General features: G+C 38.4%; 3 protein-coding genes across 5 annotated transcripts in view; all 3 read left to right on the top strand.

The window, feature by feature from the left end:
• Nucleotides 1–6,909, top strand: part of LOC135083679 (uncharacterized) — a 32,152-nt gene extending 25,243 nt beyond the window's left edge. For 2 of the 3 annotated variants that reach the window (XM_063978390.1, XM_063978389.1), the window contains exons 37-48: nt 106–180; nt 245–292; nt 684–891; nt 1,311–1,546; nt 4,541–4,581; nt 4,666–4,740; nt 4,830–4,890; nt 5,177–5,223; nt 5,739–5,821; nt 6,045–6,117; nt 6,621–6,654; nt 6,750–6,909. In XM_063978390.1, the coding sequence (XP_063834460.1) occupies nt 106–180; nt 245–292; nt 684–891; nt 1,311–1,546; nt 4,541–4,581; nt 4,666–4,740; nt 4,830–4,890; nt 5,177–5,223; nt 5,739–5,821; nt 6,045–6,117; nt 6,621–6,654; nt 6,750–6,796 (1,028 nt within the window). In that variant the 3' untranslated portion in view covers nt 6,797–6,909. The remainder of the gene's footprint in view (nt 1–105; nt 181–244; nt 293–683; nt 892–1,310; nt 1,547–4,540; nt 4,582–4,665; nt 4,741–4,829; nt 4,891–5,176; nt 5,224–5,738; nt 5,822–6,044; nt 6,118–6,620; nt 6,655–6,749) is intronic. The other variant, XM_063978391.1, reaches the window with a different exon arrangement.
• A 2,878-nt stretch (nt 6,910–9,787) lies between these two features.
• On the top strand, nt 9,788–13,546 carry LOC135083947 (myrosinase 1-like). Its single transcript, XM_063978710.1, has 6 exons — nt 9,788–9,881; nt 10,498–10,619; nt 11,050–11,720; nt 11,995–12,303; nt 12,757–12,995; nt 13,308–13,546. The coding sequence occupies exons 1-6, from the start codon at nt 9,859–9,861 to the stop codon at nt 13,507–13,509; spliced, it is 1,566 nt and encodes a 521-aa protein (XP_063834780.1). The 5' UTR covers nt 9,788–9,858; the 3' UTR covers nt 13,510–13,546.
• Nucleotides 13,547–13,809: 263 nt separating this feature from the next.
• Nucleotides 13,810–20,865, top strand: LOC135083953 (ubiquitin-like domain-containing CTD phosphatase 1). Its single transcript, XM_063978717.1, has 6 exons — nt 13,810–14,095; nt 14,895–15,076; nt 15,908–16,043; nt 16,608–16,819; nt 17,619–17,894; nt 19,477–20,865. Exons 1-6 carry the CDS (start codon nt 13,924–13,926, stop codon nt 19,528–19,530), a joined length of 1,032 nt encoding a protein of 343 aa, XP_063834787.1. The 5' UTR covers nt 13,810–13,923; the 3' UTR covers nt 19,531–20,865.
• The last annotated feature ends 4,283 nt before the right edge of the window (nt 20,866–25,148 follow it).

Genomic DNA, 25,148 nt, shown 5'->3' with positions numbered 1-25,148 from the left:
TCAAGCTTGAAGTCTATGCAAACTGGATTTATGTGTATTTTCTAAACCATGATCGTGCCTTTCTTGACATCGAACTGTTGGAAAACGGAAGAGTTATTGTTCCAGGTGAAGCCCGAGAAATATCTGCAGCCAAAGAAACCTGCACATGCGCTACACAATACGTGTACTACACAGACGACAGTAAGTTCAAGCTGCCTTTTGGATATCAAGACGTGGTGGTATCTCACGCTTTTCTCGTTTTTAGGCTCCAGCCAAATGAAGTTGTTGAAAGAATTCATCACCGCACGTGATGGTAACTTTTTCAATTCGTTTACTTTTATATTTTTGGGGCGCTTTTAGTTATGTCAAGAAAGTTACTTGAGAAGTCTGATGATTTCAAAATTCAAATGATTTTATTGCAGTTTTTTTGGTTTTCTTTTAAAATAAAGATATACTGTTGTCTGCCTCATAATTCGCTCCTGAAAGGTTCAAAATTTCCACGTATTTCATCACCGACTTTAATTACTGATCAATATCAGTTTCGTCTCTTTAAAATAAAACTTTAAAATTTCGTCACCCATTACTTCATATTCATCTCCAAAAATACACTTTAATTTCTGTTTCTACATCATTAACAAGTATTTTCTCGTATGCCTTTTAATATCCTCGGATTCCACTCGAACTTACCCCCTTTCCCCTTTTAGAGAATCTCCAAAGAGAAATCTTCGAGTACACATCAAGCAGTTGTTCTGGCAGCGACACAATCCTCAGTTCGTCCATCAGAAGCGACCCGACCGTCACTGACTGCACTATATGCAGCCTGGCCTACATCGATGGAAAACCTAAGAAGAGGAAGAAAAGGACCAAAGTCAGCGTGGTCACCAAAGCTAACCAGTGTACTGGAACTGATAGGTACCTATAGTGTCCATGTACGATGTAGCAAGTCAGACTCTACATTTAGTTCCACAATACGTCTATTGTAGTTTTGTAGTTAGTTAATTAACATTAAGATCCCCAAATTTTTAGCTTGCCATGCCGTCATCAAGGCCAAGATTTTAAATATCTAGTTAATATTTTACAAAAATACGGTTGAGGTCTGTCCACCAAGTGTGAGGTCTGCCCACATAGCATTTTTTGGTCCGTGGTCGCCACTCCATAACTTTTCTGCCCCAACGGCTATCAGTTCTTAAGCTGTGTCCTGCCTTCTGCCACTTAAGTTTGGCAATTCTGCAGGCTGAGTTGGTTACAAATCTCTCATTTCTAATTCGATCACGTACCGAAACTCAAGCTCTATCGCATCGAAATTCAATCGTTATCAATTTCTCCCACAGGCCTAGACTCTGTGACGTCAGTACAACCACAAAGGACTGGTGGAGTCCATTAATAGAGAAGAAGACAGCAACTAAGGAGATCACCTTTGACAAAAACTTGAAAGACCCGAGCGTAGAGAGGAAAGAAAGGAAATTCACTATCGGAGATCAAGCGATGGAGATGAAGAAGAGCAAAGCTGTCAAGACTGAAGGCAGGATTGTGACTTTTAGGAGTCACGCGCAGATTATTCCCACGGGTAATATCTCAAACATACCCCGTTGGATTAATTCTTTTTTGAACGAGTAGAGATCATGTCGACGGTCCCTACGTACAATTCAGTATCTACCAGTTCCGTGATTTGCCGTTTTTGTTTGCAAAACCTTCAGAGCACCCAACAGTTACGGCTCAGTTAAAAAAACATACAGATTTTATTCAAATTGAACCTTAAAACGTCAAAAAACAAATCCCGCAACTACAAAATTAGAACGATTTCCGCAGTAAAATTGCATTAGTGGGAGTTAAGAAATTTTACGTTGGACCGCATGCCTTACTCCGCGCGCCCAGCCCCGCAACTGCCATTTTCATTCGCGCAGATCGAGTAAATTGATGCGTAATTTATGAAGGAAATAGGTATTATTATGGTTTCTGACTTAATTTATGTCACTCAACATTATACCAACGGCAAATTAATCAATTAACTGTAGGCATAAGGTAGTTGCGTTGTTTTACTAGGGAAAATTAAAGTTACTATTAGAAGTAGGTGGCACTTACCTATTTTTACGTCGGAAAATTAAAGTATCTTATAGCCGTAACTGCCACTACAAATGTTTTACTTTGGAAAAGTTTGTTTTATGTCTATAAGTTAGTGCCAGTAACGGTGTTTCACGCTGAGAAATTGTATTTTAGCAATATCTGGTGGAGATAATAGTGAAGACAAATCAATATAAAATATGATATACAACACCACTGAAGTATCTAGGATCATTTATTAGACTCAAACCAACCAAGTTCTTCTCCTATGCTACTTTATAATACAAGATACAAGTGAAAAAAAACTTAAAATTTATTTTATTTATTTATTAAGCATAATAAGGCATTTAGAAATAAGTATAAGCAGGTAACATTTTTCAATTAACTACATTTAGAAGCTACTATTACATGATAATGCTTACATGATATTGCATACATACCCGCCAGAAGGATGAGGTATACCCACTAAAAATACCCTAACTTTGAGATTCCGGACAAAGACCTCTCCCGACACGGCGACAGTTGGGACGAGAGCAACTGGAAGTACACAGATTTCCCACACTCACCGTCAGCAGACGGTGGTGGTGGTCTATCTATGCAATGCCTTCCGTGCGGCCTCACGCCCCTATTACGTTGACCATTACAGTACACAGATTTCCCGTACACACACTCACCGTCAGCACACGGTGGTGGTGGCCTATCTATGCAATGCCTTCCGTGCGGCCTCACGCCCCTATTACGTTGGCCATTACCGAGAAAGGAAGATAGGAGGCAATCATACTGTCACCTTCCCTGGAGCGAATTCAAATGCACTTGGTTCGTAGTCGCGCTATCGTACCACAATTTCTTGCGGCACCTTGCCTTCTCAGATAGAGGTGATTCATTACCACCCAGGTTTTGTTACCGTCCAAATAGCTTTGACTATGCTATCCCGCAAGAATATGGTGTGTCGTATGCTCCTAGCTACCGTAATACAGGGAGGGCTCGAAGGATCCGTGCCCAGTCATGGTGCGATCGCTCGAGCAACCATAAACTTCAGCACGAGTGCGAATAAGGTTCGGTGGCCCAACTTAGCCACTGCGAGGTGGTTTATCATCTACTAGACTACAGCACAGTCTAGCAAGTCTCACGTCAAAAGGCCTCTCTGTCCTCCTAAGGCGGAGCTTTCACCTCGTTATTCACGCTGCGTTAAAGCCGACGATGTAGCCTTGTAGACTTTCTGGGCCTGTTAAGGTCTTAGAAGATGGGCAGCGTTACCCTTCCCTGCGAGGGTGATGCCTTAGATGGGATAGAATCATGCTTTTGAGGGTGCCAGTATAGAGCTCCCGGCCTTTCTCCATAGCCTTCCGACATAGTTTTCGGACCTCCAAATTAGGGAAGCAGCCACGAAAAAGCAAGCTGTCTTCCGTACGCACGGCGAAGGATCAGAAAAAGTGCGAGCTGCCACTGGTTATATACAATTAAGGTCATCGTATTTGCGCTTACTACTTGGCGCCACTGGTGATTAACAGGACCTTACTCTAAGATATTTGATCTGGGCCTTAGCTTTGACAGTGATGTGGGCGTCAGGTGATGGTGACAGGGATGCCTTTCAATTTATGTGGTCCCTGGCCTGGGGCGACCATAATGCCGTCTGTGGCGCCTAGGCAAGCTACCTCCCCCTTGGAGGGGAGGCTCTGAAAGTTATGAAGATATTCTTGTAATGATGAAACTATCTGCATGACAGATGATACCTTGAAATGTCCATGCCCTTCAAAAGGGTTCCATTTAGTACCCAGTCGTATTCAATGTTCCACAAGATCGAACTCAAAAAAGACCGATGTGGATCTTTGGACTCGTTGCCATGCTTTCAAACCTGGCCGGCGCCTGGCACTATTGACAAAGAAAATTTACCGGTTCTACAGGTATTCTTCAGTCAAAAGACCCCTTAGATAAGGAAGAATCTTAAGGTATTGAAGTGCCTCCAATATGCCACTATCTGGAAAACGAAGCGGGACGCTGTTATGCCTCGTCGAGCAGGACTATGGGCCTAGAGTGAGAGTTACGGTCAGTAGTAGCTGAACTTTGTTCCCGTGTACAATTACTTATGTGGCAGTTAATAATTTAAACAAACATAATAATCCAACGTAAAAGTCAGTAAGTACCACTTACGTCATTTGTAATTAGAAACTTTCCGTTGTATAAGTGAGTAAATGACAAATAATACACTTATTGTGATTATTTTTTGATAATTCTTCATGTTTTATAAAATATACCTCATATTAAACTATTATACCAAATTTCATCAATGTATGATAAATAGAACGCGAGCTACACATGTTTAAATCTTCAAACCGCTCTCCTGTAAAATTGGCCGTTTTCAGATACGTTATTATACGTAGGGACCGTCGATGTCATCTTTGAAACACCTTTTGTATGAAGTTACCTAAGGTTATCGAAACCTATCGTTTCTTCCTGTTTTTTTTTTTTCAATAATTCTGAATTGTTGTTTCGTTTTCAGGCGCTGAAGACATTATGTCTCCATCGAGATATCTTTTGGAGGTAACTAAATGCTAATTCACGGATTCACAATTCTTTATTTAATATTTTCAGAATTCATAGCAATGGCAATGTCTTTATTTTCAGTCCCAGTGGTATTACAATGAACTTTTCTCTTCGAAATTCTACGCTCCACATTTATTCCCAGTCAGTCTCGTTCAGGTACGTATAAAGTTCCGATTTTGTAATACATTAGAAGCTCTTCATTTAATTTTATCATTAACCTAATTAAACTAATTATCTGTATACAGAAGCCAGCAAATGGATCTAAGACACGTTCTCCGACCAGGATCCACCATCAGAGTCGAAGAAGTGAGTTAATCTTCCTCATTATCATTATACACACTAAGTACTCTGTTTTGGACACTGTACGATACTAGCCTTTTCAAAGTCAAAGTCAAAGCTTTTATTTAGTACTTAGGCCCTTTCCAGGGCGCCTAAACACGTCTCAAAATTATAGCATGCTCTATCTGCCTTTTTCAGCATGGTCTGATTTTCAGCTAGCATTTAGTAGGTATCATAATTTTCAGTTTCGCTTATTGAAGAATCGTAGATGACTTGTAAAATAGCATTGACTTTGTTTTTTAAATTATTTCAGATCGCAAGGCTAAGAGACTAGATGAGTGTTACTCACCACGTAAACAGGTGATTTGAACAAGTTAATTCATCATCAACATCATCACCATTTCAGCCATAGGACGTCCACTGCTGGACATAAGCCTCCCCCAATGCTTTCCATGTTTAACGATTGGTAGCGGCCTGCGGCCTGCGTCCAGCGCTTCCCCGCTGCCTTTACGATGTCGTCGATCCACCTTGTAGGTGGACGTCCCAAGCTGCGTTTTCCAGTACGCGGCCTCCATTCCAGAACCTTTTTGCCCCATCGGCCGTCAGTTCTGCGTACAATGTGCCCTGTCTATTGCCACTTCAGCTTGCTAATCCGTCGGGCTTAGTCAGCGATTTTAGTTCGTTTATCTACGGATCTCCTCATTTCTGATTCGATCTCGCAAAGAAACAAGTTAATTAATAACGTATTATTCCTGATAGTACTTACCAGTCAGAAGCCAGTCTAAGGCCAAATCTATGTTATAAACTAGAATCTGTTGTCCTCGAGGTAAATAATTCAGATAAATAAGACAATAACTGAAATAATAACATTACAGATAAGTCCCAGAAAACAAACTGGCTATGAATGGATACAATCCAACGAGGCCAAAGACAGATACCAAAGGAAGAAATTGCTCAGGTATGACTATTTTAACAAACTGTAGTAATATTTCATGTGATACCTAATCTAATATCTACCTAACTATCTACTCAAAATGAAGTTTATTGAGTACTGTTGAGGTCAGATACCTGAATTAATCTAAGTGTAGATAGGTACCTGAAGAAGTGAAGACTGTCCCTCTCGATTTTAAAAAATGCTCTACGATCAACTCCCAAGCAGTAACACAAACTTTTTTTCACAGGACTGTTACAAGGCCTAACAACACGAAGAAACTGAAACCATCCTTGAAATACGAGAAAATGGGTGTAGGCGGGGTAAGTTGTATGATTTTATTATGTTACTAGCGGCCGCCCGCGACTTCGTACGCGTGGATCCCGTTTTACCCCCTTAGGTTTGGAGTTTCGTAAAATCCTTTCATAACAGATGCTTACGTCATAACATCTACGTGTGTCCAGTGGTTTGGGCTGTGCGTTGATAGATCACTAATTTATTAATATGTCAGTCAGTCAGTCACCTTATTATACTTAGATGTACCTACTTATTTACGAGTAACATTTAATTTTGACGTGCTCTATATAAATTACATCTTACTTACAGTATATACCTACCTACCTATCTGTTCTTGAACTTCTTGAGTAATTGATTCCTCTATTCTTGGGCATCGTTTCATGAAGTGTTGTTATGATCACCTCTAATATTTTCTTTTTTATTTTTATAGCCGATATTTGCATAAAGCTCATTTTTATCCAAAAATCAAGGTTGTCGGTTTTTTTTATTAATATTTCTTACTAAATAGGAATAATTTAAAATTTTACAGGGAGATGACAAATTCCAGTCCGTGTCCAACGAAAGTAAGTACCTACCTAGGCAGTAGGCATTTTATGAATAGCTACTTAAATCTTTATTTGTACTGTAACTAATATATTTTAAATTATTTTATTTTCAGGTGTCAGTTTGGACGTTCGTTGCAATTCCACGAGCAGTTTTAAATAATTCTAAGAAACATTGTTCTTATTCCTTTTTAATTTGTTTGTGCAATTTTTTTTGTTGTTTTGGTTCTTGTTTGAGTTTTATCGAAATAAATGGTTTTTCGTTAGATATTGTGATTGTGATGTGTTTTTCTTTAACGGAATATAGTTTAGGGTTTAAGTGACTACTTACTTTGTGTAAGTAAATAATAGTGATATTTTATACGTAGCAGAAACATTCGGCCAAGTTGATTTGTATCACATTTTCATCATCATACAATTAGATTCATTGATGTTTTATCATGATTTTTAGAGCCCCGGATAATGTACCTACAGATGACGGCATATCAACGTAAACACTGTGGCATCGTATGTAGTTGTAATAGGTCTTATTTTTCAACGAATTTACAGTCTGAAGTGTTGTCGACTCTACTTCATATTTTGTAACACCCAAAAACGACGTTGCGTGATATAATACAGATACAATCACACTTACAATGATGTTATCGATATCTCAGAGTATTGATAAAGAGGTACAGTTTGATACAAAAGCAATACGAATCATTTTCCATGAAAACACACCCATAGAAAACACAATAGACCACCAGATTGATAATCTAAATGACTACAACATTCTTCTGTCTCAATTAGACACGAGCTGGAAGACGTAGTGTGGGCAGGCCTCCCACTAGGTGGACCGACGATCTGGTGAAGGTCGCGAGAGGTGCCCTGGATGCGGGCGGTGCAGGACCGGTCTTTGTGGAAATCCAGCAGTGGACGTCTTTCGGATGAAACGAACGAACGAACTATAGACTACTTCATTCATTAATGGTCTTCATATTATCCACTAGAAATGTAGAGTGGATTTATTTAAAACAACTGAATAGAAAAAAGTACTAAAACAACTGAAGGAAATTAAATAATATCTTAAAACATTAAGTTGAAAAAACAAATGAACATCCTGAAAATTAATTGAAATTCGTAATGTCTCTAAATTGTGTTGATTATTTTCACGTTGTTCAATTGTTTTTCTGATTACGTGATTTCTACTTATTTTTTTTAAACCAAGTTCGAAAAGTTTTTTTTCTATGTTCTAACAGTTTTATGATGGCTTTCAACACTTTTGAGCAGTATAAACAATATTGCTTAGATATTACATTCTTATCTGAAGTAGGGACATCACTGGTACAATTTATTACGTAAACAATTAGTAAATAACTAATTAATAATTAGCAATATGTGTCAAGGGCTACTTTATTGTCAAGAATATCTTTAGATAAAATCTAATTAATTGATTGATGTCGCTGAACCAAGCCCCCTTGGGTCTTTCTTAATCTTTTTTCAGTTCTATCAATTTAGGGACTAAAATACAACGAAATTACTAAACGTAATAAAATAAATGTACACTAAAGTTTTTAGTCAACATGTTCTTCATATTAAACTAATGCTAAGATTACTTATTATGTGGTTTTGTTAAGTACCCATGGTAAGTACATGGTATTTGACTAATGGTACTACCTACTTACTTGAAAGAAAATAGGCAAGTAAAAGTGCTTAACTACCTTTGTAGTACCTAGTATTATATTATCTGTGGTAGTACCTAAGTAATCTTCAGTTAGCCTACTTATGAATATTTATAAACTGGGTAGGTAACTATGATGTAACATATTGTATTTTTGCAATAAGTGTCAAATTTTGGTGGAAATTGAATAGAGAAATTTTATTTAATTTCAGTAGGCACCTGTAAATTATGTAAATCTTCATTATGTGTGCATGACTGTACTTGATATTGGGATATTCGCGTCTCGGTGTCGTATTGTCCGTGTGAATAATATTGTTATGGCTTCAAATGCTGTCACCGAACTGTACCTGGGTGATTCGCAACTGTTTTACTATTTTAAAAACCAAAAAAGGAAGAAGTTCTATCAGGCCTGTTCATCTCCGCGAGTTTACATCGAAAACAAATCACGCACGATGTCCCACCTACAGGATACTATTCGACAAGGCCTCACATACGAGCGAACATTGACTCACGCACGCGTATTCTTGTGTATGATGGAAGAAAATAAAGAAAATGGTGTACTAAATACTGTGCAGTATTTAACTGCCTAAATAATGATAAAAACACAGAATGTACTTTTTTAAGTTGCCTCTAGACACTGAGAGGTAAATAAGTAGTTAATATTATTCATGATAATTCATTTTCCGCAGTTTGGCACCTCACGTCACATCATTTTACCGAAGTCAGCCCTATAGCTTCGGCGCAGTGCCGATCACTGACGTTTGTCAACAAAATGGTGCTTGACTCTTGAGACAGGCTAAATTACACCATATTGTTAATGACATTGAGCATACATTTTTTTAAATACCTTCGCGAAGTAAAACTTCTGTACGTAGTACTTATTATTATTCTGTGGTTCTATGTTCAACTGTTTGTATTTTTTCTGTCATTTGAGCGTTAATTGAGAAAACCTCTCTCTGGGTGGTCTGGAAAAAATAGCTGCCTTGTGATAAGAACGCCTTTTAATTTCAATGTTGCATTTCTTTAGTCCTTTTGTATGGTGTAAAGTGCAGTAAAGAGTCTCTATAAATCTATGTATTTTGTATAATTGTAAACGACATTTCATGGGCAGCATGTCGTAACTATTCTGCAATCAACCAGTATAAAAACTATTTTGTTGAAATGGCAGTTAATTGTTACGAGGTATCATAATTATTATTTTATGGTATCCTTATGACTCTATTGCTCTAATAACTACTTAATTATTATAAAATCTTTAAATATTTAATAGGTCTAATGGATTGTCATGATGACCTAATTGTGTTTGACATCATGAGTACAAACTACAAAGTCGAGTCCAAAGTATCATAGAGAAACAATAGAAAACCTTAAGAATGCATAACTACAATTTATTTCTGCAAGTCATTCCATTAAACCCATAGAAAAACATTTACAAATATTTATAAAGCAAATTATGAACTGTCGATCACTTTTAACATTTTTTGTTCACTGCAGAATGACCCTGTTTTATATTGTACGTAAGTTTACAAGACAACTAGTAGCAGAGTAGTTGTCTTGGGACCACGATGGCGCGACTCCTTGTGATTGGGTGAGTTTATTTTGCAAAGTTATAAGTTAATTAATTACTAAAATATATTTAGTTAGGATAGTTTCGAGCAGTGGCGGATTTACAGTTTTGCCGTGCCGCCCGTAGGCTAGGGTGGGGTTGGATCTTTATTTAACTTTTATCTTCTGAAATCGAATAAGCGTCATCTGAAATCTGCCGCCCCTAGGACGCTGCCGCCCCTAGGCCTCGGCCTATACGGCCTATTGACAGATCCAGGACTGGTTTCAAGAAGTAACGTAACTAATTCCTATGGTTACGAAATAGGCGCGGAATGATAATAATTTAAATCCTATGTTTTTAAGTGTTTGCCAGTTCAGATCCTATCTTTCTTGATATATGATAAAAGTTATTTATGTAGTTTATTTTTATTTTATTTATTATCCAGTTACCAATAAAACAGTGCATTACGGGAAGATGAGTCGTCTCTTGTTTTTTTAAGTTTAACTGAATTTCTTTATTATTATTCTTCTTCATCCAGTAAATATAATTTTAAACATTCTGTAGGTAGATCCTGGCTACACAGGAGTTGCAGCAGTAGGAACGAGAGGTGGGAGTAGTGCCATTATCCGTATTTAACCGACTTTATTTATATTCCCAGTTTTCTCATATGCCTGAGTGCTGGGGTATGGAGCAAGCGAAAGGTCCGCAGTTTCCCCGAGGGGTTTCAGTTTGGAGCCTCCACTGCTGCTTACCAGATTGAGGGAGGATGGTACGAAGATGGTATGTCTTGAAGGGCTATTTAATTTAATGAAATCCCTGGTGGTTTTTAAAAGCTATCTAATGTAATAAATGTATAATAAGTAATTGTATTTCATGTAATAAGTAAATAAATAATAAATAAATAAAATCAAAAAGCAATTAGCAGGCGCGACTGCACATGGAAATCTGATTTTTTCCGAATACTTATTTATGTTTGTACGTTTTTTTAAATGCTATTCAGAACCCAACCACCACTGCTTTTACGGTATTTTTTTCTAAATTCCCTTAATTGAGAACATAACATTAGAACGTTAACATGCCGAGAAAACAACAGTAACACAAAATCAACTCTAATCATTTTTTTTTTTACAATTTTACATTCTACTCTCTACTCTACCAAAGCGCTTTCAGAATTATCTACAGAATCTAAGAAAATGCTTTTTTACAACAGGGAAAGGACTCTCAATATGGGACATCGCAACGCACACCGTTCCGTCCCCAATAAAAGACCAATCCACCGGCGACGTCGCTGCCGACTCCTACCATCTCTATCAACGCGACGTGGAGATGATGAACGAAATCGGTCTGGACTTCTATCGGTTCTCCATCTCCTGGCCTAGAGTCCTACCCAACGGCTTCTCCGACCGGGTCAACCAGGCTGGAGTCGACTATTACAACAATCTCATCAACGAACTGCTCAAGAACAACATCACCCCATTTGTGACGATGTACCATTGGGATCTTCCCCAAAATCTGCAAAGATTGGGCGGCTGGACCAATCCTCTAGTAGTCGACTGGTTTGTGGACTACGCTAGGGTTTTATTCGACAAGTTCGGAGACAGAGTCCGCAGCTGGATCACTATAAACGAGCCGAAACAAATCTGCTTCGAAGGATATGGGAGTGATTCCAAAGCACCTTTTTTGAATATGACAGGGATAGCAGAGTACTTGTGTGCCAAGAACGTTTTGCTTGCCCACGCCAAGGTGTACAGGCTCTATGATGAAGAGTACAGGAAGCTTCAGAATGGAACTATTGGTATTTCGATCAGCTGTACCTGGTACGAGCCAGCTTCGGATACGTTGGATGATCATCAGGCGGCGCTGGATGCTAGGCAGTTTGATGTAAGTAGGCCTGCATATTATTTTAAATCAGTAACGCGAATCATAAACAGTAATTCAGTCTTGCGCTGAATCAATGCAAAAATATTATCTTATTTGGAAAACATACAGTGAAACAATAACAGACAATAAATAACAGCTGCTTAAATCTACTTAAATACACCATTTACATGTTTTTGCATAACAATAAATCAAACGACAAAAGCCAATTCGCTATCACAATAAAGCAGAAGTTCGTAGAAGACTTTCCTTTCTCTAATGCGCTATAATTTTCCAGTGGGGCCAGTACGCTCACCCGATATTCTCCAGAGCTGGTGACTTCCCGACCGAAGTGAAGAAGAATGTAGCGCTTAAAAGCGCTGAGCAGGGCTACCGCAAGTCTCGTTTGCCTGAACTGAGTGCCGCTGAGGTCGCACTCATTCGAGGAACCTCAGACTTCTTCGGCCTGAATACCTATACATCCAAACTAACGTATCGCGATGCGTCGCTAGAGGGAATGTATGCAGTACCATCGTACAATGATGATATGGGTGCCGTGATGATCAAGGATCCATCGTGGCCGCAAGCGCAATCGTCGTGGTTGCAAGTGAGTGTAACCTGTGTTTTGATTTTTCACCAAATTGTCAGACAGGCTAGTAGAGCCAAGTGAGGCTAAACCTAACTAAGCAAGAGTAGTTAATGCTAATACCACCTGTACAATCTGGGTAACTTACCAAAGGCTAATATCACCATGCCTAACACGGAAACATTGATTTTGAGGATGAGAGCCATCTGCGCACACCTATTGCCCGATGAAGCCGAGAAAGCCGCTCACGGCTATCAGCAGAGTCCGTCGAAATATTGGATATCTATGCTGCAATTACACCTGAAAATGACCAGAAAATTTTAATATTTGCATTAAATTCACCTTTTAAGCTTTATTGTTTCTGTGCAATAAAAACTTACTTGATAAGTAAGGTTGCTTGCACCCAGTTCACCCTGAACCAATAACTAAACGCCTGCGAAACAGTCAACAGCAATGAATAAACTCCTTTTTCAGGAAGTGCCTTGGGGCTTCTTCAAGCTGCTCGTAGAGATCAAGAACCTCTACGACAATCCGCCAGTGCTGGTCACCGAAAACGGATGGTCCACAGCTGGAGGACTCCTCGATGATGACAGGATCGGCTACTATAGAAACTATTTGAACGCTCTACTGGATGCTGTAGATGAAGGTTGTGATGTGAAGGCTTACACTGCTTGGTCGCTGATGGACAACTTTGAGTGGAAGAATGGATACACGTAAGTACTTAGCGTTACCTACTTAGGAATATTCTATCTTCTGTTAGTAGGTACTCGTAGATATTTGGCGGTTGTAACTGCGTCAATCTGTCATTTTAATTTCCACCTCCATACTTATTAATTTAATTTCTTTAATTCCATACAAATTATTGGTAGGTTAAGGCGAACTTAATGCCCTAAAACGTTGTCTTTCAGTCAACCTTCGGTCTATGTGGTAGAGTTCCTAGAAAAACTACTCTCAAAAGTTATGTGGCTGCCACAATGTATTAATAGCATAGCAGCTTTTTTAAAGGAATCCTCATTTTCTTACAGAGAAAAGTTCGGCCTCTACGAAGTGGACTTCAACAGCCCAGATCACACCAGAACTCCGCGCAAGTCCGCCTACATCTACCGGGAGGTCATCAGATCCAGGCAGCTGGACATCAATTACGAACCCGAGGACTTCACTGCAGAGTCCGCCAACAGCAGCGGAGAAACTGAGAAGAATAGTTCTAGCAATTATTATTATAAATAATTTGTTAAAGAAATAAATTAATAAATTATAATAAGTACGAGGTGTAGAAATTAATTAGGCAGTTCCTCCCTCGTGATTAATTAACGGCAAGGCAGGGATTCTCTACTTCTTTTGCTTATAACGAAACATTTTCATCATCATCATCATCATCATCATTTCAGGCACAGGACCTCCACTGCTGAATATAGGCTCGGTTCCGGGCTTCGGTTGTACCGGTAACGCCCTGCATCCAGCGCCTTCTATAAAAAATATAAATTTTTTCAGTCAAATTGTATAATGAGCGATTCCTTTGCTGACAACACATTTAAAAAATCTATCCGTTTACGTCACACACAGCTGTCACAAACGTCAAAATTGTTTTGTTTATGTGTCACCGACTGTTCGTGTCTTACATTGTGCTAATTTTTGTGAAAAATGTGTGATATAAACGATAATCCGTTGAAATTGACTGTTAAGTGGAATGGGAAGGAGTACGATATACCGGAGTTTTCACCGTCCGATTCCGTGGCGATGCTAAAAATCGCCATCGAAAATGCGACTGGTGTTCGACCCGAAAGGCAAAAATTGCTCAATGTTAAGTTTCAGGGTAAGAAAGTTCTATTTTTCGTAGAAAATACAACACTAATAATATGCTATAGTAATATTCAAGCTGTATTTTAATAGTACTAAACCATAGTTAACCTATTTTCCTTATAACTACCATCACAAGAAGAACTCTTTATGTAACCGCGAAGACGGCCGATTTCGGCACTTTCTTAGCATTATTCTAATTAATTCCTACAATTAGTAATTCAAGGCCTCGGTTAATACCGTTGAACTTAGTTTCTACTCATTTACTGAGGTTAAAACAGTTCACTACTATTTTAAAACTACAAACAAGTACTTTTGACTTAAAACCAATGATTTAAAAATGAATGGACCACTTATGCAAATCATAAATATAGTAATTGGGCACATCTGTATCCAATCATACTCCAAAACTTTCACCAAGTTAATGATTAACACTTATTGCATCATGATTTTAAGTGAACTTCTTTACTTTGTATTCAAACAAAAACATGAGTTAAACGTGCATTACTATAATAAGTGTAAGGCACATAAAATACATTTACAGATTATGACTATGTCTATCCTATCTAGCTTTTATTTAGACAGCTTTTAAACATGTGTTCAAATAACTGCCGTTTTCATACAAAAATAAATACATTTTATATCAATGCTTTGTAAAAAAAAAATATATCTTTGTAACATTTAAAATTAGTCATGTAAGTATTTATATTAAAAGTTATGTGACATTCTTTAATTAAATGAAATGCCCACAAAACCAACACAAAAAATAGGTATTTATGAATAAATGATCTATTTAATTTCTCCTTATCAAATAGGTAAAGTGGCCACAGATAATTTCACATTATCAGAGTTGAATCTCAAACCGAACCTCAAAATTATGATGATGGGTTCGCTAGAAGAAGCGATACAAGGAGCCAGAACGAAACCGGATGTAGGGGACGAGGTGGTTAATGATTTGGACATTGAAGAGGAAGAAGTAGACGTGGAAAATCAAGAAGTAAGTATATTTTTACTTTTGCTTTGTATTATTATAATATTACAAGTTTTGATCAAAACTATACAGATTTTGACTGACTTGATTTGCAAGATATACAATTCTGTGCATCAGAAAACACATAAGACTACATCACAAAAATTGTATCCTCTATTGATTTAACTAATATGCTTGAAGATGAACATTATCATCAATAAGATTGCGGAATATAGGAGCTCGGTAAACTTCAGAGTATATTTTAGAGCCCGGTCGCCGAGCACGTAGAATTTCGTCCAATATGGCATAAAGCCCTCAACAAAGTACTATCGGCAACAGTGTTAACTGCCCATTGCCAGTCATGTCATCTCGTTCTATCGCAAAGAATCGCCATTTGATTAAAGCGAGAGCAAAAACGGAAATGGATAGTTAACAGTGTGGCCGGCCGTGTGTACATTGAGTCAGATATTCTGCTTTTCTGAATTATGTAGTCTTGTGCTTGTTTGTTGTTTTTATAATTTGTAAATTCTGCTTGTTTCAAATTCACTGTTGACCTAGACTTAGGATTAGACGTTTAGATAAATAAACATTATTCTTATCATTGGTAAAGGTCAGTCATATGACTCATAATCACTTAATGCTGCTCCAATGTTTTATTTATGTCCATAAATGAATAATTTGTGTGTCTATTTCTGTTTGGACAGTGAATACACAATGTAACAGACTTGATTTTAACAAGATCAGGTGTAACAAATTACAAACAATAATATTATTGAGTTCTGCTATCCTCAATATTTAGTTACGTATTATAATTAGTATTTAGTTAAGCTAATACAAAATATTGTGCTTTATTTCCAGATATATTTAGCGAAAATAAATAAAAGGGTGCGAGATTATAAAATTAACGTACTCAATGAACCTCGGCCAGGAAAGAAACTGTTGGTGCTAGACATAGATTATACGTTATTTGACCATAGGTCAGTAGCGGAAACTGGTAAGTTACCTCTTTGTTATATTTTCTAAATATAAACAATATTGAATAAGCTCGATATTGGGCAGTAAAAAATTAAGAATCACTTGTGACTTCTTTAGACAAATTACAAAACGTAACAGTTAATTGCTTCACGGTGTGAAATAACGACCAAAAATCGCTCGAACACCAACTAACTTTTCACGTATTCAATAAAAAAATCCTCCTGTTTTATTCTACAATTTATACCAATCAATGTAGCATTTTAAGTACTTGATACTGGCATAGATAAATTAGTAAGAACCAATGTATAGATCGTTTCATCCACGAAGACGCGCCCCACCATTCTTCCGCTAATGTTTGAGTTTTATCGGTACACGCTAAATTATTATTCATGAGTGCACACGCACACTACAATAATGCCGCTCGGATTGCTCGGATCAAACTCCCCGCACCCCGCGCTTCCCTCGACCAAAAATTGGTGGGGTGCGTCTTCGTGGATGAAACGATCCATAAGATGTTTATTTACTAAAAAAATACCACAAAAAATTAAACATTGACTAATAAATTCTACGTAAATATTTTCAGGTTACGAATTAATGCGGCCGTTCCTCCACGAATTCCTGACGTCTGCATATGAGGACTATGACATAGTGATATGGTCAGCCACAGGGATGAAGTGGATCGAAGAGAAGATGAGGTTACTTGGTGTGTCAACACACCAGGACTACAAAATTATGTTCTATTTGGATTATTTGGCCATGATCACTGTACATTCGGCGAAGTATGGGACTATTGATGTGAGTATGATCATTTTATACCAAGTAACTAATAGACTTATAGGACGAAGCATACTTATCCGTATCAACTCGAGGCGGTCAGTATACTCCATTCTGCAACGCACACTTATACTTATACGTAAACGTCTCGTCTCGCAGATGACAGCGCGATGAAAGGCGATACGGTATTGATCCTTTTTCAGGTTGATAAGTGTGCTATGACCTTAACTGAGTCACTCCCGTATTCACAAACGATGCTTGCTTAAGTGAAGCAGCAAATATAACGCACAGCGTTGAATAGAGTTTTGTGATTGGTTCGTGTGTCACCCTGTGCGTCCACGCGCACTGTGAGACCTCATAGTAATGTTTGTGAATACGGGCGTCAGTGTCTGAGGTATGAGAGCGGCACTGGAGGAGTGATATTAACATAATATGACGTGACAGAGCATACAAATCTGATTTGAGATCTGAAGTCTCGCTGACGTTTGAACGTCACAAACGGCACAAAACCACCTCAGGCACTGACTGGGTTAAACGTTCGACCTTCCTATTAATTTTATAGAGGGATGAATTAGTTTGTCAAACTCAATTGACCAAATTCTGTATTTAGTAGGCACGTTATTATCCGTTTTCACTTCGGTAGGATGCGCGCTATTATATCGTTTTATCGAGCTCGTCTCGTCGTCTAAAATCGACGATAACATTATCGCGGCGTGCATCCTAGACCGGCTGGTGCCCATAGTATAAACTTTGTTTATTTTGCCACTAGATGGCGCTAAATTTCAAAGATAATATTTACATTTTCATTTCGCTGTTACAGGTCAAACCACTAGGCGTGATCTGGGGCAAATACCCTCAGTACAGTTCGAAAAACACTATAATGTTCGACGACATCAGGCGTAACTTCATCATGAACCCAAAAAGCGGTCTCAAGATAAGACCCTTCAGGCAAGCCCATCTCAACAGGGAAAGGGACCGAGAGTTACTGCATTTGTCCACGTATTTGAGGGATATAGCGCAGTACTGCGAGGATTTTGACACTTTAAACCACAAGAAGTGGGAGAAATACAAGCCCGATAAGAATGCGATGCAACAGGTGAGTTATCTTGATAATAGGGATCATTGTGATACTAAGTGACGTCAGACGCGGTATTTCCCTTAGCGACTGCACACATTTGACTACATTGCAATTTCAACTGTAGCGTTAATACTATAAGACATATTATTATTCGTCACCTAAAAATCTCTTGCAGTATCGTCCTGATAATGTGCACAGTCCCATACTCGACAGAGTAACATTTGTGGCAGATTCAATTTCGCTATCGCTTCAAGAAGCGAAGTAGTTACGTACAAAAAGCAATGACTTAGGCTCGGTTGCACCATCTTACTTTAACTTTGACAAACGTCAAAAATCTGTCAAACTCCATACAAAATGCAACGGTTATCGTCAAAGTTACGGTCAAAGTTAGGTAGTGCAACTCAGCCTTAGCGAAGACATAACAGTTGTAACTCCGGAATCGCTTCCCCCCGGCCATTTTTATTGTAACTGTAGCTCTTTGTATTTTTTTATGGCCAGGGCTGTGATAATACAGCCTACAGAGTAACCTATCGTTTACGAAATTAACGCCCGTATTCACAAACAATGCTTGTTTAAGTAACGCAGAAAATCGAACGCACAGCGTTGAATAGTGCTCTGTGATTGGTTCGTGTATCACCCTGTGCGTCCACGCGCACTGTAAGACCTCATAGTAATGTTTGTGAATACATACGGGTGTTAAACTGTCACGAATGTGTGTCATATTTTGAAATTGCAACACTTACAAATACTTACGACATACTAAACTTATATCGTAAGCTCTAAACATATTTGCGCGCGTGGAAACCCATCGCATGTCACGCTGCGCCACAGAATAAGTAATAGTACAGGTACAGAAGGATTACTCCGCAAGACGATTTAAATAAATGCGAGTCTTGCTACGACGCGATACAGTGGAATTCAGCTCGCACAGCACTACGTACCTACAATTTTATTCACCTACAAGTTTTGTCTCTTTCTATCGCGTGCCTCTGAACTCTTCTTACGTTGTTAGGGTTGCTGTCTAGTGAAAAATTAATTAATCTACTTATATGTAATGACAATGAGGTACGTATGTAGGTAAGTACGCATTCATTATGGAAAACCTTGGGAGAGGCCTTTGTCCAGCAGTGGACGTCATTTGGCTGAAACGAACGAACGCATTCTGAGCACTGAGCAGTAGTCATGGTAGGTTAGGTTCCTATACTATCCTAAGAATTATTGATTACCTACATGACCAACATACCTTTCAGCATCTTTGGGAAGCGAAAAAAAAGATAAATCCGGTGTAGATTTCTTTTCGAATTTAAACACCCGAACCCCGCACAATATTTATTTCTTTTTATGTCCATTTTTAAATAATACTTCGATCATAGAATTAGGTACATACTACAACGCACGCCAGCGTCCTGACGGGCGCGCGCGTGACACTCGACTGATATAATACCCGCCGGCGGGGCGCTTCGCTGTAGGTAATTATCGGATGTACCGCGCGGAGTGAGCCAGGCCTGGCTGCGCATTCACTATTCGATATAGATGTGATACAGATATGCATATACGCGTGCATTTTTTAGTTGTTATACCTTGTTATATTTGTCCACAGGCCGGCAGCAAGCGGAAAGCGGAAGACAGCTCGCCGTCCACACCGAAGCAATGACGGTAGGCGCCCGCGAGGCACCGCCTTGGCTCACAAGACTGCTAATACAAGACTTGCGTGTTACAGAACGACGCTCAAAACATGACTCAATATCAGCATAGATTGAGCTTTTGATTACTCAATAAAAACTCATTTATTTATGCAAGTAGGCTTTTAAAAAGCACTTTTACACGTCCCAGTATTATCCCTACCACGGCTTCAGGACAATAAATGGTTGACGTTGAAATTTATTGTTTAGACTAGATTAGGATTTAGGATGCTTGCCGTGATAAAATGTTATGGACGTTTTTAGGCGACAAATGTATGGGCTTATCGCAAAATCGATAAAATACCTCGATAAATGTTTATCGTGGCCTGGCAAGGGTCGGCAACCAGAGATAGGGTTCAAAAGCGACGTGTAAAAGTGCTTTTAAAAAATCTAATGTGTTTATCGTATTTTATGTTGACCTTAATGGACAGTGGCGCCAACTCATTGTAAAAAAATATTAACTCTTAGAGTAGGCGCACACCGTTGATTTTTAGTTGGCCGATAGTTGTGCCCGATTTTAATTTGTATGAAGAATCGGCCAAATCGAATCGGCGTAGTGTGCGCGCTCCCATACATGCCCATACTGATCAACTGCCCGACTAAACTATCGGCCGACGAAAAATCAACGGTGTGCGTCTACTCTTATGACTTACTTTAAATTGCGGCTCTCCAGTTTGAATGGGAAATAAAGTAAGTATTTAAATAATCCTATGAGTTGGCGCCACGGTATAAACGGTCTCTTTAAGAACAGAAAATTGTTACCTTTGGCTTTTCCACCTCAAAAGGTTACCTTGATAAAGTTTAAATCTATGAGTACATTTTAAACCAATCACAGAACAAATTCTATGACTAAGATTGAGTCAAGTTTTGAGGGTAGTTCTGTAATACCACAACTAGTGCGAGTCACATCTACCCGCGTATTCCGTGCGGCGTGTGATGTAATGGACACTTATCACGATATGTAATACGTATTTGTTATTACCCTGTGTTTTTCACTCACTTTTTTAGAATAATATGACTTATAAGTATTCATTCACCTTTTATTTTTATATTCTGCAGCAAAAGAATTGTCTTTATTTAGCAAAGACTTACGCACGTATTCACAAACAATACTATGAGGTCTCACAGTGCGCGTGGACGCACAGGGTGACACACGAACCAATCACAGAGCTCTATTCAACGCTGTGCGTTCGATTTGCTGCTTCACATAAGCAAGCATCGTTTGTGAATACGGGCTTTAGTAAGTCAGCAGTTGAGAATAAAAATACTGTCACAACGCGGGCGGTTACCTAAATATTTATAAACAATTCTTACCCGATTGCGCCAGAAGGAGTGTATTTCTTTCATAAAATCCTTTGCCAGGTAGGTATAGCTTACAACCCGGTCAAGTAAATTGCGCACCTGGCAGCCGTGACGTCACATTGACGCGGCGAACGCGGGGGGTCCGTGGCCGAGTCCCCCAGTATTCGACGCACCCGTGGTCGACGCCCCCGGTCAGTGAAATTTGATTTAAAGCAATTTTTAATTAAATGTACAGTCAGGCACAAAAATGTTTATAAACGAACTATGTAGTTTGTGCCCGCGATGTCCCTATCTATAAACTCATGAAGTTTATCTAACCTTCCGCCAGACACCCTGTATAATAACAATTAAATAACCAGTCTTTAAAATAACTCTACTCTCTCTACATTTAACTAACTACAAATAAAAGTTGAAATTATAAAAGTTTTATTAAGTAGGTTATTTATAACCAAAAATTAAAAACAACATTTTAATTTTTGTAATAACAACAAAATTATTATATTTTTCATTACTTTTCGTTGACTGTACTTAGTGCAAAAGCCGAAAAAAATATGATATTAAATTAATTTAAATCGGGGGCGTCGACCACGGGTGCGTCGAACACTGGGGGACTAGGCCACGGACCCAACGCGGGGACGTGTGCCAGTGAATGCGAGGGAGTCGCATTCCAGCGAAGTGCGCAGAAAGCTCGATCGGGTACAATTTGTATATGTCACCGGAAAATAACAAGACTCGTAAGTTGATCAATTTTCTAGGTAGTTGATCAACTCTCGGAAAATAATAAACGGCAGTTGAAATGTACTATTTAACTCATTGAATTTTAGCTAATTGGTCAACTTACGGTACCTAGCCGTAATTTAATAAATAACTATATTGCTACAAGTAAAATCATCCACAAATGGACCAATCGTTGCCCAGTGTACTATTTGACGGTACACTATTATCCGTCACTTAATACACTTTTCTCTGATTGGTCGACAGCATTAATTATAAGCATTTAGCAAGTGTTTATTCTAGGGATTGCAATTGCTGGATCCAGCATACAGCAATCCAGCTGGATCCAGCGCCTTTTTATACATGCTGGATCCAGCATACAGTGCTGGATCCAGCGATGCGGATCCGCAAACGTATTAATTTCTATTGCTTAATTTCGAATTGCCGCTATTTTCAAAACTGAAAACTGAACAGAAGTTACTGGTACGTTAGTGTGATTAAAAAATCCAAAAAAGTATGAAGAAGCAGTAAAAAAATCTGTCTATTTTCCTTTTTAAAAAAGAATGCGATGCGGCAGGAGATGAAAACTTTGTTAAAACGAGTAAATAAACAAAATATTGTAGAGCCGGTGAAAGTAACCTTAAGATGGAACTTAAAAGAGAGAAGGAGAACTTTAACAAACAAAAGCCAAAGCCCAGTGGTCAATTAAAATAGGAAAAGGTCCTGAAAAAAGAAAGGAGCGTTTATGAGACCGAAGGAGTGCGTGGTGAACATTTATCTATGGTTTATGACTATTTAATCACCCTAACCTAAAACCGACCAGTGTAGAGACAGTGTAGGGCATTCTTAGCAACATAATTATGCAGTTCTGTGCGGTTGGGAGGTCAGACAATAGATAAAAATTGTTTTCTAAGGTCTTTTGTCGTCATAATTTAGGTAGAACTGCCTAATTATATCGCAGAATATTATTTCGGATTCGTAACTTCTATTGATACAAAAAATAGATTGCAGATTAAAATAGTAATTTATTACTGATTAGCCGTATTTCATAGATAGCATAACTCAACAACGCCTGGACCAATTTTACCAATTCTTTTTTTTTAATGTTCGTTGAAGTCCAATGGTGGTTGAATGGTTTTTACGGCGAGAAAATTTCGAATAATTTCCGGAAAAACTCTAAAAATAGCCTTTTTTTCACGCGGGCGAAGCCGCGGGCGGAAAGCTAGTTACTTAATAAAAAAAAGTCTTAAAAATGTCGTCTTTTTATTTTCGTTCCACATGTTGCTGGATCCGCGCTGGATCCAGCTGGATTCAGGTCAATCCAGCAAGAATCCAGCTGGATTGAAAACGCCGCTGGATTGCAATCCCTAGTTTATTCATAGAGCTACAAACACTTAGATATGTTGTTTTAATATTTATATTTTAGAGATAGGGATATTCAAGTTCGTCTATGCTATATTAGTTAAGTAAATGAAAAATGTTTAAAAAAATAATTGGAGCTCAGAGTTTTATTATTGTAAGTTATATTAATAATAAGTATTATAATCAGTTTAATCAGTCAGTACAATCAGTGGGCTAAGTACAGAAAATAATAAGTTTATTTATTTTCTGTAGTACTTTTGTAACTCTGCATCAAAGTGTTCTCGATCGACAAAACTAGTATTGCTCACTGATTGTTCGTTTATTTCTACCACTACAGACTCCATTTCACTCATCATAAATAAAATCACGCGTTATAATAAGAATTATTACCAAACAAAACAACAATTGCTAATTTTACTACTGTAAATAAAGATAATAGATAGATTTATTTACGTTTAAACCGGTAATGGCGGCGGCCGGGTGGCGGGGAGCGGTATAAAAGCACGTGAGTCTTTTAACCAATCAACGTGCACCTTGCCTTTGTCGGATGATTTAACGGCAAGACGCCGTAAATTAATCAACTTACTAAAATACATACGTTAAATAGTACATTTCAAATGCCGTTTATTATTTTCCGAGAGTTGATCAACTACCTAGAAAATTGATCAACTTACGAGTCTTGTTATTTTCCGGTGACATATATGTGCCGCACGCTGGTTTTATCTTTGCATTGCATAACTACTTTGTACAGACAGTAAAGCCCGGTCTGTGAGCACGTAGAATTAATTTTGTCCCATGACCCCAAGCTACCCATCCTTATCGCTCGCGCATAATTATATTGCTGTCGCGACTGTGGGACGGGCGCCCGCAGTGAGTGTGTGAGCGCGACAGCAACATAATTACGCGTGAGCGATAAGGATGGGTAGCTTGGGGTCAATGGATAAAATTCTACGTGCTCACAGACCGGGCTTTACTTTGTATAGATAGTAGATGTGAACGACGTTCTTCCGATATGATATTAGTGACTGTGTATAACGCAATGAAGTAAGTAATATTGGCTGCGTTTGGCGGAAAATAGTACCTACTTGTTAGAAATTGTTAGCAAAATGGCGATTGCCATGGCAACCGTCGGAAACTTTAGCATGTTTTCGGCTAGCACACGTTTGCTAAACAGCCCCCCTAGATAAAACGCACTTTTTGATCGAATCGAAAATCGAATCCGTCAAAACTCCATACAAAAAAGGGGCTTTTCGACCACTTTTCGACTGGTTTGCGATTATAATTTGCACTTTGTCTAGACCAACAGTACTTATTATTATTCTATGGCTAAACTTTAAAAGTGACGTTTCCCATACATTTTTTGACAGTGACAGCACTTACCGCTAAAAAGACGCCATTTTACCTACTAGCGCTATTTTCCGCCAAACGCCCTCATTGTGATTTTGTCTAAAGCCTGGTCCGTGAGCACGTAGAATTTTGTCCAATGACCTCAAGCTACCCATCCTTATCGCTCGCGCGTAATTATGTTGCTGTCGCGCTCGCACACTCACTGCGGGCGCCCGTCGCACAGTCGCGACAGCAATATAATTATGCGCGAGCGATAAGGATGGGTAGCTTGGGGTCATTGGAAAAAATTCTACGTGCTCACGGACCAGGCTTTAAAATATAATTACTACTACATAATCTACATAATACACTGTACAATCGGTAGCACATCTAACGATACATTATGTAAAATAGCACATAATACAACTGTTTAAGATGCAACAGTGCTAACTTAAAAATTGTCGTCAACTCATCAGAAAAACTTCTCAAGTCTCTTAAAATTGACGTTTGATATCATTATCAACCTTATTGCTTAGGAATAAAGTCAACAATCCTTTTGTGTATCTTTTGATAATAATTGATATTGAAATCTGGCAATAAATTATTACTTTTTCCTTTTGTATTCATAATAATTAGTATTGATTAACGTCTTTGACCAACTGATATGATGTTATGATTATTTTTATGTATTTGATATACTTACATAACATAGTGTTCACCCCCAATATCTATACATTTAAATGCTACTAATAATAATGTGAAAGTGTGTCTATCTGATGAATAAATGTCCACGTTAAATACGTCTTGTAGGTCGCGGGTTCGATGCCCGTACAATATGTATAACATTTTGTGTGAATACGTTTGTCTGTACCCGTAGTTTTTTCCT

The sequence above is a fragment of the Ostrinia nubilalis genome, chromosome 24 (genome assembly GCF_963855985.1).
Source record: "Ostrinia nubilalis chromosome 24, ilOstNubi1.1, whole genome shotgun sequence".
In the NCBI taxonomy this organism is placed as follows: Eukaryota; Metazoa; Arthropoda; class Insecta; order Lepidoptera; family Crambidae; genus Ostrinia; species Ostrinia nubilalis.
Note: the sequence above shows the minus strand (reverse complement) of the source record. Positions and strands in the feature narration are given on the sequence as shown.